Source organism: Pygocentrus nattereri, chromosome 1 (assembly GCF_015220715.1).
Source record: "Pygocentrus nattereri isolate fPygNat1 chromosome 1, fPygNat1.pri, whole genome shotgun sequence".
Taxonomy (NCBI): Eukaryota; Metazoa; Chordata; class Actinopteri; order Characiformes; family Serrasalmidae; genus Pygocentrus; species Pygocentrus nattereri.
This window is the reverse complement of record NC_051211.1, coordinates 13,987,030-14,006,286: the sequence shown is the minus strand read 5'-3', so window position 1 is coordinate 14,006,286 and position 19,257 is coordinate 13,987,030. Positions and strand designations below refer to the sequence as shown.

At 39.0% G+C, this 19,257-nt stretch overlaps 1 protein-coding gene across 2 annotated transcripts in view; it reads left to right on the top strand.

Moving 5' to 3' along the window:
- Window positions 1-563: 563 nt before the first annotated feature.
- LOC108441272 (protein Hook homolog 2) overlaps window positions 564-19,257 on the top strand; it is a 34,483-nt gene continuing 15,789 nt past the window's right edge. For both annotated transcript variants that reach the window (XM_017720704.2, XM_017720703.2), the window contains exons 1-15: window positions 564-725; window positions 3,027-3,109; window positions 3,219-3,291; window positions 4,041-4,091; window positions 4,212-4,344; window positions 5,270-5,337; window positions 7,458-7,520; window positions 8,313-8,393; window positions 10,406-10,569; window positions 12,591-12,731; window positions 13,502-13,703; window positions 16,115-16,225; window positions 16,425-16,512; window positions 17,352-17,418; window positions 18,193-18,330. In XM_017720704.2, coding sequence (XP_017576193.1) covers window positions 681-725; window positions 3,027-3,109; window positions 3,219-3,291; window positions 4,041-4,091; window positions 4,212-4,344; window positions 5,270-5,337; window positions 7,458-7,520; window positions 8,313-8,393; window positions 10,406-10,569; window positions 12,591-12,731; window positions 13,502-13,703; window positions 16,115-16,225; window positions 16,425-16,512; window positions 17,352-17,418; window positions 18,193-18,330 — 1,508 coding nt within the window. In that variant the 5' untranslated portion in view covers window positions 564-680. The remainder of the gene's footprint in view (window positions 726-3,026; window positions 3,110-3,218; window positions 3,292-4,040; window positions 4,092-4,211; window positions 4,345-5,269; window positions 5,338-7,457; window positions 7,521-8,312; window positions 8,394-10,405; window positions 10,570-12,590; window positions 12,732-13,501; window positions 13,704-16,114; window positions 16,226-16,424; window positions 16,513-17,351; window positions 17,419-18,192; window positions 18,331-19,257) is intronic.

Below are 19,257 nucleotides of genomic sequence, written 5' to 3'. Positions count from 1 at the left end.
ACTTGTGCCTCAAATAATTATTTTGTGGTCTTTATAAAATTTTATGGTCTTCATTATAAAATGAATCACCAAAATATCAGTGGCTGATGATTGATGTATAAATTACACCAATAATACAAAAAAATACCCTCTAATTTTAAAAAAAGTAAGCAAAGGTCCACCATAACAGATAACCTATCTCCAAAAATAAATAAGTCTAAAATATAAGCCATAATACTAAATGACGTAATTAAGTAACTTAGCCTAATTAATTTAGTTCCATTTCACCAACCAAGGAAGAAGACTGGCTGCTAATCCATATATTATTGTACCAAACGCATAAGTCTGTTACAGAAATTCTGTTGAGTTCAGCTGAATACTAGCTTACTAGCTTAACAATACTGGATTCATAACCAGCCTACATTCATCTAGAAATGAGCAACATTATAACAGAAGTAAGTTTTGGCGTAAGTTAAGGTTCATTTACCGCTGAGCAGCAAGCAAATAACAACAGACGTTAATCCGTTGCTATGACAACGTACATTCTATGAAAAAACGCGAGAATTTACGTCGTGGCGATGACCGTAGCACGTCGACGTGAGAGTGTGGAGCGCTCCGAACAACAAACAGCAAGAAGCAAAGAGCCAGAAAACGGCCGGCTTGTTTGTAAAGACGCTATTAGCTGTTTCGCTGACGGTCACATGAGTGTGGACAAAGCAGAGCTGTGTGATTCCCTGCTTATCTGGGTAAGATCCGTGTCGGGTTGATTTCGGTGTGGGGACGGTTAGCTTAGCTCCGGGAGTCGCTAACAGCTTCAACTGATACCGTGTTGCTGCCTGGAATCAGGTGGAACCTGCGGTTCCTTCAGCTGAGAGGCTTCACTTGATTTTGCTCATGTCTGGAACTATTTATTCACACTGTGAAGGACCCCATTATATTTCCATTGAGATATGAGTCATTTTACTGATTTGTGAGCCATGACTTGATTTTATTCTCATGTGAAGCATGACCTTAAATCTGTGAGCCAAGGGTTGCCGTTTAACAGTTACACTAGGCTCTCCAAACCAAGCTGAAGTTGGCTTCTTGTTCGAATAGTGCAGCAGTAAACTGAATGTAACTGCTAGAGGATTTAAGGTGGAACGGGAAATTCGAGTAAGAAGCCAACTTCAAGCCTCTTATTTACCAGCACAATAAAGGGTATAATGTATTCCGGGTATTGCTATGATGTCATCCCACACCAACAGTAAGCGTTCTGTAAGATTTCATTAACCCATCAGGAACAGTAAATGCTGTGCTGGATTGATTGTTGATTCCAGCATGTCTGTGCGAATATGTGCCAAAGTCTCCTGCTAGCTGGTTGAAGGCATTGCGTAACCGACCAAAGGTCTTAAAAGTTCTTTCCATTGATGCTGCCTGAATGCATTCCCTTGGATCTATGATACAGAAGTCAGTGTCTGACAGCCTAACTGTACATAGTGTAACCCATTGCACATTCACACCGCAAACTGACCCTGACTCTTTCTGAGGTGGGGAGTCAGTTACCTTCGGCCTTGTCTTTTATCACTTCATTGAGATGCCACATCATCTGTACCAAAGCCATGCAGTTTGTTTATAAGTGCCAATAAGGCATCACTCCAGCTGACAGCCAGTTTCTCTGTAGACTGTGAAAAACAGTTGGGATTCATATTTTACCTGTTGCTAAGATGTGTCCCCAAAATTTTGTTTTCTGAATGGGTCAGTAAGCGAAGTGTCCCTATCATTTTTTTTATAAATGGCCCTCATCCAAGTTCAATATTAAGTCCCCATTCAACATGTGTGTTTTTGTAGATGAAGCAGCTACACACAGTTCACATTTCAAGTACATTAAAGTTGGTAAAACCAGTTTCCATGCCAGTTACTTTAAAATGTTGCAGTTAAGACTTTAGTAATGTGTATAGTGTGGCACATTCTGACTGATGTTTGTTATTTGGTAATTTTATAGACTTTTGAATACACCTTATTGAGAACAGGCCTACAATTTAACCAAAGTACCAGCATTACTCATATGACAAAGCAGGCCTGGGACCACTTAGTGCTTTTATGAATCATTACCAATAACCAGCATGAACTTGATAGGTAGCATTTGTGCTCCAGTCCATGACCTAAAACTCCTGGTTTTATTGGATTTACGCACAAACCAATGAATGACCTTGCTAGTGACTGTCGCACTGGTATGCTAGGAGTATAAGACAGGAAGTGTGACACTGTGACACTGCAAACTGGTTGTGCATTCATTGTGGATAATGGACATAGCCAGTGTGACTGCAAAGCTGCAGACATTGGGTAACAGCCCGTTCTGCTAAAGTTAATCACTGACTCGCAGTAGAGCTCTGCAGCAGCGCTGTGTGGTGAAGTCTGAGATTCTGCTTTAGCTTGGAGTTTAGAGCATTTAAAGGAGTGAATATATATGTATATGTATGTAATTGATCATTTCAAAACGTTTTCAAAATTTGGCCCACTTTAACTATTTTCCACTTCTAAGACATTTTTTATTTAGCTTGTTAAGGTCTAGGCTCATGTCTTGTTGCCACAACTGTGCTGTTAACAGCGTGCAGTAGAATTACCAAAAGATCAGAACTGGTTCATTATGAAACAGTAATCATAATGCATTCTCCTTTTGTACACTATTAAGGAGGATTTCTGAGCTAGCTGAATGTTTTAACTCATTATTTTCCCTGCCTGCTGACACATGGTGACGTAATCAAAACTTGAACATTTGAGAGATGAAAAAAGTCATTACATTTTATTGAAGGATTATGGGAAAACAAGAATTCTGTCTTTTAAATGAGATAATACAGTGAATCATGCTTAATATCAACAATTAATAAATAAGAATAAATAATATCAACAATTCAATTTTGATTTCAGGTTTACTTTTTAATGCAGTTGCGTTAAAATCTGCCATCAGCTCCACTGTTGATCTTTCACATTGGATTGTGACATTTCGAGTATTTAGTTAAGCTGGTCTAATTCCCATCTTATTTTCCTTTTTTATCATGCCTTGACAGCTGCAGATGTTTCAGGTGCCATCATGTACGAACAAGCGTGATTTAACAAACGGAGTGGCCATTGCTCATGTCCTGCACAAAATGTAAGAGCTATATATATAATTCTGTTTTCCAGGATATGGACCCTGTAATGTTTGTGTTTTGACCATCAGTGCTATTCATAATGTGTGTAATGTCCACTGCTATCTTTAGAGACTCATCCTGGTTTAATGAGACATGGCTGGGGAGGATAAAGGAGGAGAGCGGAGACAACTGGAGGCTCAAGGTAACCGAAAGATTTGCTTCTCTCGTAGCTGGATGAGCTAAATTCACTTTTCGTGCTGCTTTTCCACTCAATTTGATTTGGGAATAGTGACAATAACTCTGTCTCCCTTAACTAATCCATCAAAGCTTTAGGACGCTCACATTATTTACACTGTTCAATATAAAATTGCAACAGTGCATTCAGTGGCTTGTACAGGGAAATACTGTCTCAGCCTCAGATACTACATCCACAGAAGTGCACGGACCATCTCCAGAACATTGTTTGCTACCTGCTATCTGTTTTATCAAGCTAAATTGTTTTGCAGGCTAAATGCCAGTTAGGCCAAATTAGCAAGCAGTTTTCATCTTAACATACTGTGACTAGTTTTGTGTGAAACCAATGTTGCATTTCAGAGTAATCATTAAAAACCACTTTTCACAGTCTGTTTGTTGTAGCCCTGTTTTAACTGCCATCTAAATCTGCACATCACACAAAAACAAGGATCTGTGATTGCCGATTTTACATGTAACCCGAATTGCCCTCTTACTTCTTTTTAAGTGGGCCGTTCTTAGCCATGTTGATTAACTAAACCTACCACACTCTTGTGACAGCCAGAGACACCAAGAGAAATACTACAGTGCATAACATTACATAGGCTAGAGTACTGATGCATTGATGTGGCCACTTAGGTCTAAATCATTTCTTTTTCCTCCACATACTGAATGAGGGAATGTGCCATTATGACCTTGTTTGAATGTGTCTGTTAACAGGTCAGCAACCTAAAGAAGATTTTGCAGAGTATGATGGAGTATTACCACGATGTGAGTATGATGATCCTGAACATTCTGAACAGTTAGTGATGAATCTTGAAACACTGCTGTTGTTTTCATAACATTAAGTGAAGAATCTTCAAATTCCAAACTCAATCTCCCAATATGTAGGTGTTAGGGCAACATGTAGAGGACGAGCATGTTCCAGATGTTTCTCTGATTGGAGAGATGGGGGATGTGGTGGAGTTGGGTCGGCTGGTGCAGTTGGTTCTGGCCTGTGCAGTCAGCTGTGAGAAGAAGCATGGTAAGCTAGAACACCCACACTGACACCTTCACACACAGTGCACATGCATTCAAGATGGAAATAAAAATACATTTTATTTATTGATTTCACAGATAAAGCGGTACCAAAATGCAGTATTCAAGTACTGCATGAGTGAACCTGGCTCATGTTGTTTACATCATAAAATTGCAACAGTGATTGTTTTCATTGTTTCATGTTTTGGGTAAAAATCTGCCAAATCCGATCTCGGCCCATTCCAGTGTATCCCTAATGTCCACACTTTGCCTTTGTCATAGCGTTTATTTTGTCAGAATCTACAGAGATTTTTCCACACCTCCAAAGATCAGTCTTAGTGCTTTGCATGATCCAAGCAGTCCCAAACACATTGTGATGTTGAGGTTTGGACTCTGAGCTGGTCAGTCCATTGTTCACCAGCAGCCACTGATATTTTATTTTCTGACATTTACTTTTCTCATTAATGGATTCTTGACAGCTACACATCCTATCAGAGCCATAGTCTAGTGTTGTCTTCTCACAGTGGAAAGATGGTGAGAGTGAGAGTGAGAGTGAGAGTGAGAGTGAGAGTGAGAGTGAGATTTTCTCCTCTCTCTCGAAGATAAAAGCATGTAGTACTGTTGATGGTGAATGTTTTGGTGGTCTACCAGGTCTTGCATTTTTGAAAAAATCTTGTTTTTTTTTCCCACTTATTTTCTTTTTACTCTCCTTCTTTATGCAAGTGGATTATTTTATTTCAAATCTCCTCAGAAATATCTATTGAAAATGAATAATAGGCTGTATTTAAGGGCCAAATGAAGCAGCAGTCTTTGACTTTACACAGTACTGCACAAAGAAAAAGAGATGGGCAGATGAGGGCAGATAGGAAAGGTTCTCACTCTCTGCCTAACTGTGTAACAAAAACACTCCTCTCCCTCTCTCCCTCCTGCAGAGCACATTCAGCAGATAATGACCCTTGAGGAGTCTGTCCAGCACGTTGTCATGACAGCTATCCAAGAGGTATGCCTCATTCTTCAGTTCTTTCAGCTCTTTTTCTCATTGCCCCATTATGTTTCCCTTGGGTCTCTGTGCATTTCGTCAGAGTGATTCAGGTTGGCTTGAATCCTTTTCAATGACGAGGAATAAGATATTCAGGACTTTGGCGCCTACGCTCTTTGTCCGAGAAAGTGATAATCTCTAATAGGCAAACTCATAAAGCAGTGTGAGTACAATTAAACAGCTGTGCACACAGAAAAAACAATATTTTTTTATTAAAACCCAGAATTTTAATTAATTGCAGAAAATGTGTGCTTAGGTTGTCACTGTTCCAGTAGCTTTGAACAGTTGCACAAAACAAAAAAGCTTAAAATATGTTTCACACATGACAGATCGTAATGGTATAAACTGCTTTTTAGACTTTGGCACACATTCACTTCAAAACCGTGAGATCCGACTGCTCAACGTGTTGCCAGAGAGACAGGGAAGCAGTCTCACTTCCTGCTCTGTCATGCAGAGGTGTGCCTAAAATAAGGCTCTTAAAAAGAATTCCAACAGAAAATATCCTACAAGTGATTATTTTATAAATATTATTAGCTTATTACTATCCCAATTAATGTATTGGGTTGTAAAAAGATTTGAATACTTTTTTTTTCCCAATACTTTTTAAAATTCTTATAGTCTTTTTAGCCTAGTGGGACCAATTGTCTCCTATATATGTATAAATAAATTCTAAAAAGGTCCACAACAATTAATAACTATATAGTGAATTCCTGAAAAAGCTCCTTATGGTGATGCAGCTCTCTCAACGCAGAGAGAATAGTCATCACAGAAGTATTTTAACAAGCTAATATTTCAGGTTAGACTATTTTCTGAGCTATGTAACTGGCTGGTTAGCCAATTGATTTGTTGTTCATGTAAGAGATAAGGTTTCAATCTCAGTGCAAAGCAGCACTCACTGGGCTCATAACTAACTCCCTGTTCCATGTCATTGTCATCGCAGCTCTTAACAATGTGTTTATTACAGAAACTCGTATTGGAGTAGCAGTAAAAACAGTACAGCTTATTTTGCAGCCTTTCTTGAGCGTCCTATTGCTTTTATATAAGTTTTTAATATTTATAGTTTCTTCCACCAAAAATACACTATGGACTTTTTTTTTCTTGGGTATGGTTTATGCCTTTTCTAAATCAGTGCCTAAAGTGATCTCTATTGGAAATTATTTGTAGTCTAGCATTGGGCTTAATCTGCATCTGTGAAACTGCAAATGTGTAAATAGGAGCTTATCCCTCTTTGCTGCAGTAGCCTCTACTCTTCTAAAAAGGCTTTTCACCAGATGTTGGAGCATTTGCTGTGAGGATTTGATTGCATTCAGCCACATTAGTGAGGCCAGCTATTAATGGTGGATGATTAGTTCTGGATCACAAACGCCATTCCAACTCATCCAAAAGCTATTGGGTTGAGCTTTAGAGAACACTGTTCCACAGCTCCACAGTGCTGGGTGGGCTTTATACCCTTCTAGCTGACATTTGGCTCTGAGCATGGTGATTTAAACTCAGTGCTGGGAGTGCCTCATTCTGTTGGCACTGCTTTCCTATGGAGATTATAACTAAGCTGTGTTTGTGCAATTTAATGCCTGTGTCAGCATTTAGAACGCCAGAAGTAACTGAATTCACTAATTATAAGGGCTGTCTAGACGCTTTTGGACATACAGTTCTGTTTCAGCACTTTAGCTCTTATGTTGTGTTGCTTGTGTGTTCTTTGTAAGCAGTGATACAGTAATGATGGAAAAAAAATGTGCCGTTGTCAGATATAACAACATGGGAAGAATGCTTTTCAACCTGTGTTACCACATAACTGACAGTTATCATATTAAAACCTGTGCTTACTTACTTATGTAATTTTTAGACTACAGAGGGCTTAATCTTCTACATGCCAGAATTACAGTTGACGTAAAGGATCCTTTCATTTTTCTACAGCATCTCTTTGTGTGCTCAATAGCTGCTCACCTCACAGACTACACATCTCATGACTGAGTTACTGTGTGGCTGGAGCTCTTCTTAAGATAGATTTCAGCCATGTGAGTAGTATGATCTTTTAGACCTCGGTGTCCTCAGTAATATTGTGTGTTTTGTTTGCTTCTCAGCTGCTGAGCAAAGAGACTGTGGAGTCTGGAAGCCCAGATACATATGGAGACTTTGACTACCAGGTATGGGCTTTATTCTGAGCTACGATTAAACTATAATGTTTGTTCTACAGTGTTTTGCTGATGTAAAGCACATTGAGATTTTGAAACAAAAATGGAAAGTGCAATACAAATAATAATAATATGCAGTAATAGTGTGTGTAGTCCATCTGTTTGTCTGTACACTTTGTTAGATCCCTTTGTTATACCCTACTCTGCGGTAGTCATGACCCCCCCAGGGCCTCCACAGAGCGGGTATTATTTGGATGGTGGGTCATTCTCAGCACTGCAGTGACACTGACATGGTGGTGATGTATTAATGTGTGTTGCACTGATATGAGTTGATCAGACACATCAGTGTTGCTGGACTTTTTAAACACCTTCGTGGTACTGCTGGACTGAGAATCATGAAAGAATGGAGTAGGGATTCATCAGACCATCTGGACAAAAAGTCACTGGTTACATTAAACATTCTGCTGTGGCATATTTCTACCAGACCTACACTGTGTTTACAAACAGGCTAAAATCACACAATCACGGCTGCTTCCCTGATACGATTGGAGACACGTAGGCTAGAAAGAAAGAAGCAAAAGATGCAACATTTCCAACCGTATTTCCATGCATGCTGACTTTACTCTGTGTGGCAAGGTGTGAACGTTAATGCAGTAACTTTGTTTTGTAGGCTGTAGCGAGACCATATTATCCCACCGTGTACATCCACAACTGGCTTCAGCGCTGCTCAGTTTCTCTTTGCTTTGTGTGTGTGGGTTGTTTGTTTCTCTTTTGCTCTTATTATTGCTTGTTTCTTTCTTTTAGTCAAGGAAGTATTATTTCCTGAGTGAAGAGTTGGATGAGAAGGACGATGTGACTCAGCGTTGTAGGGAGTTGGAGCAGCAGGTGGGTGAAAACACATGGAACTGAATCTCCATTTCATCATTACCATAATAGAACTTTATATCTCCAAAATGCCAACTTTATAAGAGAATGATAAAACCTTCTTAATTCCTGATTATGTAACTTTTTTAACAGGAACAGTAATTTTGAGGGGGGGGGGGTAAAGTGAAATTATTGGTAGTGGTGAAATTATTGGTTGGCTTCAACAAGGAGTTGATTAACCATTTATTAATGTCAAAATTCTGTATTGGTGCATCCCTAGAATGCAGTGTGTTTGTATTTCATGCAGCTGTGTCCTGCTGTGTAATTATACTGACCTGCTTGTCTCTGCTGGGTTTGCCTCCCTGACTTGGTGTTTGCTCATAAAGGGTCTGCAGTATCTTCAGAGTGCATGTGAGGCTCTGTGCACAATCACAAAGCTATTTCAGCTTTTGAGTAACTGACATTAAGAAGGAGATTAGACTTCTCGATTTCAAAGAGATTACATTTAAAGCATGAGGGATGGGGTTACCATGGCAATGTATCCTTGAAGTCTGGCTGGGAGCAGGAAAATCTGGCACTGACCCCAGACCCCCACAGCTCTGTCACAAGAGGAGTCTGGGATACAGAGAAAGATTTATTCACTTTACTCTTAGAAGGGTCTTATGGCAGTGACTTCTGTTTCCTGGCTTTGGCACAGTATGAGTTTAGATTAATTAGACTTAAGCCTAATCTTAGATTGTGTCACACTGCTAGTAGACATTCTACTTTCAGAGCCTTGGATTAAAAAGGCTAGGTTTAATCTATGTCTGAAAAACCCATAGATTAGAGAACCAGCCTTATTTTTAGTATAGGGCAAAATTATATGGCCAAACTAGACTAAATTATAATGTCAGTGATGTTCACTATCAAAACAGGAGTGGACAATATAATGATAATCATCAATATTTTATCATCATCAAGATACGTTGCATTACTACTTTTCCAAGCATATTGTGGATATCGTGAGTATTTAAAGAACATATGCATGAACACTGCATCTTTCTTTGCAAGGAGAGTTTAATTGTATTCAGTGCAAATCATAGATATTTCATAAAATTTTAAATATGGCACTACTGGTTGGTTCCCCCTTTTACTAAATTTAGCCTTAAACTAGTTCTAGGAAAGCCAATAGAATTGTGCACTGACCCAGTTTTTGTCATTTTGACTCTGTACAGCAGCACAGTGAAGTTGAAATGAAGCAGTAATTCTGATTGGCTTATCAGGAGGAATCCCGTAATAAAATCTCTGTCTCCACAGTGAGGTGGCAATAAAATTACAGCAGAGTTTCTAGTGGGTTGTATTTTCTGTAAACACAGATGTTTGCGTCACATGTGATGAGTATACAGTAATGCTGTACCTGTTGCTGCCATTATAGTCACCGCTTTCATGAGCTTTTTTTCATTTTAATTATCTTTATTAGTGAACATCAGTTTCTACAAGGCAAAAGTCTTTTCTGACTTTCACAAGGAGAATCCACAATGCTAAAGTCAGCTATTTGTCCCTATAAATATCAATGTAGGTCTCTGATTCATTCATTATGGAATCATGGTGTCCACTATGTGAGTATTTATTTCCCTCAGTTATTCTTATCTCTACCTGCTTAACACCAACACAAGTTTCACCAACGCCTCAAGTGTAATGTCCAAGCCAAATGTTCCATTTGAGTAGCTTGTGTATACAGCTAACTGTGGTTGCCCTTTAACATCTGAAACATGGAAAATAAAAAACAAGACTAACAGCATTTGCTACTGTCACAACAATTTCAGTGCATGCAGTTTTGTTGTCATGCTACTTATACTTAAATTAACTGTATAATAAAAAAGCACATTTTACTTACAGAAAAACACACAGAACAAGCAATTTACTGTGTTTTAACACTGTGTATAACTCAGTTGCATTATGTTGAGAATGACCGGCACCAGTACCTTGTGAAGTGTTCTTGTCCTGTGCCCTGTCTCTGTTGTAACTGTTCATGTTTGTGTATGTGGTTGCAGTTGTCTGTGCTTATGGAGGAGAAGTCCGCAATGCAGACAGAGCTGCAGTCCCTGAAGGACAGGCTGAGTCGCTGTGAGCCTCAGGACGCCTCAGCCACCATCACAGGCAAAAAACTGCTGCTGCTGCAGACCCAGATTGAGCAGCTGCAAGAGGAGAACTACAGGCAAGGACCTGCTTGCGGAGCTCCACATTGAGGCCCATTGCCAAAATCATATCCAATGAACACTCGATTAAAACTGATGTTAATGAGAAGTGCCATCATGGTACCGCGACCAGTGGCGAACAACAACTGTCATAACTAGACCTTCATTTTAAGCCATAAATGACAGGAAAATGCTGATGCTAACTCCCGCTTGTGTCCTTTTAAGGTTCTAGCACTAAGCAAACAGTGATTCACATGATCCTTTTTCTCTCTAGATTAAACACAGACATTTGAAGCTTCTAGACGGGTCATGTTTTACTTGATGCCTGCGACAGATGTATTGGCATATAACTTTCACAGTGGTTCACAGCTGTAGACTTGCCACTGCTGTTTTCAATTCCTGACAACCCTGTCGGGACCCAGATCTCCCCGTTCTCCGCTCCAAAGTCCCAGATGATGTGGAAAAACGTTACCAATTAATTAAAGTTAAGTTAAAGATCTAGTTTTAATTTAATCTGTTCTCTAATGTAAACATGAGTAGCAAATTAAAGGATTGAAAAAGTGTTCTTGCAAAAGTTAAAGAAAAGTGAAGAATCAATCTCAAGTCAAAGTCATATGAAAAAAACAAACTTCAGCTGCAGGTTCAGTTCGAAGGACAGAAAAGGCTTTCTTCATTTATTAGTTCCAGTGTGACAAAATGGTGCCCGAAAGCCAAAATGTACAGACAACCCAAACACATCTTATACCCAAAGCTGAGCAACCTTATCACCCCTTCCTTGGCAATTTCTTCGCCCCTCCTTTCTTAAAATGTCCCTGGACCCAAGTTCTGATTCCCAATGTGTCTAATTTTCCTGAGAAGTCTGGTAACCCTTATTTCTCACCCAAACCAAGATATGTTTTTTTTTTTTTGTTTTTTTTTTAAATTAGTTTTCTCTGCTTTGTTTTATCAGGCCTCCCTATCCTCCCTGTGTGCATTGTTTGTAACTCTTTCTTATTAATTTGGCTCAAAGACCGGTTCTTACCAACCCTTATCAGCTAGCCTTCCGATTCCCAGCTAACTTCTACTGTAAAAGCAGGGATTCTCACTCTTTCTGACCTTCCAGGTGTCTCCCTACCACAAAGGCTCCTTTCATTCCAATACCCTGCTCTGTGTCTGGAGTGGAGTTCACTCCATTCCATATATGGAAATTTTAGGCCTGCTCTTCCAGTCCCAGTCTGCCTGCCTCAGTTAAATGCTCATAGGCCTGTCTGTCTCAGTTTAGTGTTTTATAACTCTGTTTTCAATATTTTCCAAGCTAATGATTATTTTTATTTTTATTAATTAGGGTTCAAGGACATTTTTCTTCAAAAACCCTGACAACCCACTGATTAGGCTTCCACTCATTCTGTCAGTGACATGTATAGGACATTCAGGAGGCTTAGAGTGGTTCTTTTTTTTCCCCCACAAAATGGGTCCTGTCTGCTGGTCCTGTGGTCCTGTCTGCTGGAATTCAAAACACCATTGGTTCATTCCACTGTGACTTTGTAATTATGCTGATAGTAATCTTAACATGTCAGGCCTGCTCCTCAGGCTCATGTTGGAGAGCTCACCTAGCTATATCTCTCTAGATATCACACAGATTCCATGCAATTTCTGAGTGGCCAGTTCTACTCTGTGTTTGAAGAATTTAACTTTTTTGTTCCCCCCCCCCCCATTGCAGAATTAGACTCCCCTCTGTATGCGTGCATGTCATGTAGGTATACATATGGATGCTAGATTACATTCACAGTTCCGCTTATTTCTATTTTTAAACATATCTTCAGTTTAAAAAAATTGATAATACATTAAAAAAATAGAAATTGTGAATGTAATCTGTGGCTAACGTGTGTGCACAGGAGAGGGAGTAAGATTTTGCTGTTACCTGCTATTTTCTATTACTGGGGTATTATGTTCATGTTGATAGATTTGTCCGGCTTTTGAATTGCCACTGAATTGTAGCCATTAAAAACTATAAATTCCAAAAAAGCTAAATTTTGCTCAGTTGTTGGCTGTGTCTACACAGGCTGGAAAACAATCGTGATGATCTGCGCATCCGAAGCGAAGCTTTAGAGAGGGAGGTGGCTGACCTGCAGCATCGCAATGAGGAACTGACCAGCCTGGCCCAGGAGGCACAGACACTCAAAGACGAGATGGACATCCTCCGGTATAGAGCGAGACACACACACACACACACACACACACACACACACACACACACACGGATTCACATAGACGTAGTTTCTCGCTGATGCATACTAGTTGTCATGTTTGTAAGCTGACCTGAAATAAGTAGCCCTTCATCTGAATTGACTAACACCAATATTATTTTATGTTATTGATTAACATACCAACTGTTATTCAGTTAATCATCTTATTGAAGCATATTGGCTTTTGTGGTTCACCTCCCTTTGTTGCTGTTCAGTCTATGCAACAAACTAATTCTTCTATTGTGGTGTAGAAGCCACATCACCCCCTATACGTCCTGTAGTGTATTGCAGTCTGTCAGAATGATTATTATGGCTCAGTGGCGATCATATGAGCAATTTAAAAAAAGTTGCTGACATTAAAATCGATGCCCATATAACCAATGTTTGGTTGATATGCCAAATTATAAAACATCTTTTCTCGCTTGCCTGGTTTCATACTCTTGCTTTCATATTTTTTGTATGATACCTTACACAATAAACCTTTACCAACAGACAGCCTGATTGGCTAAATGAAACTCTGCACATGGATTATACAGTTTTTCCTGTGATGTTTTTGGATATGAAAGCAAATGAAGGCACTGGAAGTCATTAATGCTGAACCCCAAGCCCTTGTAAAAACACTATATAGGCATTCGGTCAGCTCTGTAAAACGGACAATCAGAATCTGAACCATGCAAAAATTTGAGTGAGGTAAAGCTGCCTTTCTGTTTGGGTTTGACCCTTCCAGGCACTCCTCAGACCGTGTGAGTCGTCTGGAGGCGCTGGTGGACACGTATAAGCGGAAGCTGGAGGATCTGGGGGACCTGCGCAGACAGGTGCGTCTGCTGGAGGAGAGGAACACTGTGTACATGCAGCGCACCTGCGAGCTGGAGGAGGAGCTTCGTAGAGCCAACGCAGGACGAACTCAGCTGGACTCCTACAAGAGACAGGTGGGCCCTGACATGCCCTACATAGTCATATGCTACAGTTTGGGTCCCCCAGTTAAATTACACATTTTGTTGATTTTCTATGTAAAAATAAGTAAACATCCCAAACAGATAACACAATTCTGCACATTTTAATGCACAAGCACTGTTGTACTGGGAGGAAAGAAAAACAAACATGGCCTGTTCAAAAATTATAGTACATTCTATACTTTGTGTTTTATTTTTTCCAATATGTTAAACTAATAAATAGCTAATAAATAGCCAAATAAATAGATGTCCACTAATATTTGCATAACACTGTCACATTTAAGTATGTTCTCTGCAGAGAGAACTTATTTTCACTTGAGAACCTGCAATTTGACCAGGACTGTTCAAACGTTTACATATAAGTATTAGGGATGTGCTGCTATGGAAGTTGGACAGTAATGATAAGCAGGAATACCTGTTGTGGCAGAATCCAGTACCAACTGACAGTTATTCTCTTTTTCATATCGAAACAAGTTCATTGCCATAATCCAGATATGAAGTGTAGTTAACGTAAGATATAAGGAGTTTTCAGATGAGTGCAACTAAAAGTCTTCAGTGTTTTTCAGAGTTTATACTCGTTATATTTTCACTGTGAAACATTATGGCATGACTACACGTGCGGCAGTGTGGTACTCATGCAGAAATGGGCCAAGGTATCGGCTCTAGTTATGTGCTAAAATCCCAGATCTGGATTCATTGGTTTAATGATAATTACATTTTCCCCTTTTAGTGAAACAGAACATTTGCCCATTATACACTCACAGAGCACTTTATTAGGTACACCTACATTGTATCTACAATCATTGTCCGTTTTATTAGCTCCACTTACCTTATAGGATCATTCTGCAGTGATACTGACATGGTGGTGGTATGTTAGTGTGTTGTGCTGGTACGAGTAGATCAGAAACAGCAGTGCAGCTGGAGTTTTTAAACACTCACTGTCCACTCACTGTCCACTCTATTAGACACACCTACCTTGTTGGTTCACCTTGTAGATGTCAAGTCAGAGACAATAGCTCATCTGCTGCTGCACTTTTATCAGTGGTCACAGGACACTGCCCACAAGACAGTGCTGGGTGGATATTTTTGGTTGGTAGACTATGTCCAGTAGTGACATTGAGGTGTTCAAAAAATCCAGCAGCACTGCTGTCTGATCCACTCGCACCAGCGCAATACACACTAGCACACCACCAGCACATCAGTGTCACTACAATACTGAGAATGATCCACCACACACATAATACCTGCTGGTGGTCCTGTGAGGGGTCCTGACACTGGATGAACAAGGTAAATGTGGGATACCAAATTTTGCAGAGAAACAAGAGAGTACAGTCTGTAATTGTGGAACTGTGCACCTTTCTGCTAGGTGGAGCTGACCAAATGGACAGTCGGTGTGTGTGTGAGCTAAATTAAAACATGCTAGCACATTTCCAGTACTTTTTGTTAGCCAAAGTTATAAACAACTTCATTTGCTCTTGAACAGGCCAAACTAGCATTTAAACCTTGTGTGGTGTTCATGTTTTTGTTACTCAGCGGTCTGATGGACCCACCGCATTACAGATTATTTATTTATTTATTTATTTATTTATTTATTTATTTATTTATTTAAATCCATGCAGCCATAATGATTTATGTAAAAATACCAGATGTTTAAAATGTCACAAGTGGTCAGTGTAGTGTTCTCCTTTAGCAGCTGTAGCCAGTCAGCAGACTGTCAGTGTTGTCCACACACACACACAGAGCAGACCATATAGGATGAGAACAGAGTGAAGAGACACAGCACCTCCATACTTATTCCCTGTGGGTTTAGTCCAGCACCACAATAAATGTTGGGTTGAAATAATAATGAATCACATCATTTTTTCTTTTATTAAACATTAAAAGTGGGCCCCACAGCCCTGAATACCACATAAAGGTTAAATTCTTAACCAAAAAAATCAGTATATTAACACAACATGAAATGAAGATAAGACGCAACTGGCTATTTAGCACAATGAGTCATCCATAACTATACCATGATGTTTTGGTACAGGTGTAGAAAAAGCATTCAGATACAGTGCAAGTGTATTAAAAAATGTCTTCCTCCTGCAGCAGACCTGTAGGTCTCCAGTACAAAAGGATTTGAGGCTGCTCTCTTTAAGATGTAATTATTTGCTGCTTTTAGACTGGGATGTAATCTGCCTTCAGCAGAGCTGTATTTAGCTCTGAAAAGGTGCTAGTGGGAGGTAACATGGGGGATAAAATCAAGCATGGCCAGTGACTGACAACACCTATAGAGAGAAAGAGTGAGAAAATTGATTATGTAGCTTTGAGGGACGTCCTACTGAATTTAATGCGTTATTATTGCATGTTAATGCATTCAGTCTGTCTGTGTTTGTGTTGCACAGGTGCATGAGCTTCACGCCAAACACTCCTCAGAAGCCATGAAGGCTGAGAAGTGGCAGTTTGAATACAAAAACCTCCATGACAAGTATGAAGCCCTGCTGAAAGAGAAGGAGGTAAGATGCCACCTGTGGAGAAACAAACCATATGTGTGCTTGTATTTGTTCAATTGTGAGTGGACAGGTGCAGTTGACTGCATAATTCTGGTACTGTTAGTACTGAAGGTTTTCTGTTAATGCCTCTGTGCCCCATGACTGCTGTCCTAAAAAAACACAACAAATCTGTCTGTCTGTCTGACTCTGCGTCTCTGCACAGAGGTTGATATCAGAGCGGGACACCCTGCGAGAGACCAATGAGGAGCTTCGCTGTGCTCAGGTCCAGCAGAAATGCTTCAGCCAAGCAGGTCAGTTGCTGTAACAGTCTTTTACTGCTTAAATAAAACATCTAAAGGGTCCATTTAAAGCTGTACATTTAAGTAAACAAATGTAAATTAATGTAGAAAGACTTTATTTCAAGTGATTTTGGTGTGTTTCTATTTCTATCAGGAAATGTTCACACAAAATGAAGGACAACTTGCTTTTTTTTTAATGATGTAAAAATAATGTAAAAATAAATAAATAAAAAATGGAGAAGAGATTTTAGTCTAACACTAATGTGCAAGTGACTGATCTGTTCTCTGAATTTTTAATCTATGAAAGTTCAGAAGAAGACAGTTTGTAAAAAAATAGTAATTTTATATATATATATATATATATATATATATATATATATATATATATATATATATATATATATATATATATATATATATATATAAAAAGTTTGTTTGTAAATAAATAATAAACAGTTGTTGCTGCTGTATTATTACTTTTATTATGTAGCACTTTTCATATATTAAAAGCAAAGTACTTCACTGTCTAAAATGACAAATCTTATGATTTAATGAGTATAGTGTTTAATTCAAGCAAGAAGCATTAAAATATTAGCCTATTAAAATTTTAATAAAATACATTAAACATGCAACTTTATTTAAAAAGCACAACTTAAAAAGAAAAAGTAGTAAAGTCCTAAACCTAAATGACACATGGTGTAAGCTTCTGTTTAAATTAGTTATTGTAGATGACCAACAGACATTAATAAGAGAAAAGGTGGCTTTTCCAGTCTTTCAGTTTTTAGAAGACTGATTATGAGCTTTAAAAAATATGTGGCTGCTGGTAAAATGTTCTCTGTTGCCCTCTGCAGGCTCTCTGGTATCTGACTCTGGAGCAGTGGGTAACCTGGCATCTGAGATCATGCCCACAGAGTTCCAGTGAGCCAACACACACTTTGAATGTTCCACACACATGCAGTACATCCAGTCTTCCTTTATCCAGTCTGTTGTGTTCTCAGTTTCAAGAGCACATGGCTCAATTTCTTTCTTGAGTTGCTGAAGAGGTTTAGCAGGAAGGCTCTAACTTCCCTTCCTGTCTGACCTGTATGATGATATTGAGCCGTGAAGGATTCCTGCTGTATGCTATGAGGTGTTTTTATTAGTGTATATAAAGCTATGTTGTTATGATGGTGATTATTTAGTTATTTATTTATTTATTTTTAATGGATGTATGGATGATATTTCAGTTATATAAGTACTAGAGGATAACTAGATTAAAAAATCACCATTGGGCAGTTTAGATTTAAACCAATATTTTAAACCAAAATTTGACCGTGTGTTTAAATACAGAAGAGCAGAATGTTTAGGTGGCACTGGGCTTCTTATAGATGTTCATGTGTAGTTCAGTCCTCATTTCTTTGTAATGCTGTAATACTTATTTTCTACATTTAATATTTTTAGATGTTTATCAGATCAGCATAATATCAGATTTCACCACTGGCCCACAGTTCCCATATCAATGATGTTGATGATGATCCTGTAAAGCTCTCAGACTTAATGAGTCTCTTCATAGCTCCTACAATTGTAACCAGCTACTACTGTGTCTGTGCCTCTGTCTCTCTCCCCCTCTCTCTCTCTGTGTCTTTCTCTCTTGCTGTCTTTTTCTCACTCTGTCTGCATCCCCACCTCTCTCTCTTTCTTTCTCTTTCTCAGGGAGACGGTGGTGCGTCTGCAGAGTGAGAATAAGATGTTGTGTGCTCAGGAGGAGTCGTACAGGCAGAGACTTGGGGAGGTGCAGGCCCATCTGGAGGAGGCACAGCGCAGCCAGAACACACTTGAGACACAGAACAGGTGTGTGTGTGTGTGTGTGTGTGTTTAGATTTTTGGAAGAGTTCCAGTTCCATTGTTAAAGTTATTTGTTATCTAAAGCTTTGCTTTGTGCTTTTCACAATATTTCAGTATGTATGACAAAGAGTATGTGGTGGTGTTGATTCTATTAACAAGCTGTTGATAATTATTTGCAAAGCCTGTGGTACAGTAGTGTTCAAAGTGGTGTGTGAGCAGCATTTTTGTTCTCCTAAGTATGATCTGCATCTGTTTTTGTTCCACATTTAAAGTACTTGTCAGACATGTTGAAGGGTCCTTATTTAACATTTTGTTTTTTATTCAAATTTTTCTGAAGATCCGCTTATAGCATTTTTGTTGTTTTATGTATCAAACAGTCATAATTAATTTTTTAGTGACATTTTCTAGTCTCCTTTACCTTATTTATATAAACAGGCTGTTTCTGTGCTCTGCCTTTAATGCAGTATTTGCATAGTCAATGGTAACCCTGATATTTCATTGTTTTCAATCGAGCAGAAAATTCTGCCTTTTTCAGCAGAAGTGGTGTTGGCGTTCCTTGGCACTCGGAATGTTCCATCCAGAGTTACATTTTTCCTAACTTTTGCCGTCAGCTGTGGGAGTGGAATAAGCCAGACCTTTTTTGAGCCATGGATGTCTCTTTAGCAAAGTTTCCATTCAGAGAAGTTTTTACAAAAAACGTTTTACCGTTTTGAAATGTTTGTCTGTGTAGGCCATGGAAACAGAAATGGGTGGTAATATTTCATGAATGCCAACAACACTTTTGTAAATTCAGCTTTAGCAGGGAAAAAAAGGGTTTCCTTTCATCAGAAACCAAAAAGAATTAGTCTGATGTGACCGATTTCCATCACATGCCTTAAAAAAAGAAACAAAAGCAATCACGAACAGCATGGCAGAGAAGTAGAGTTGCACTGA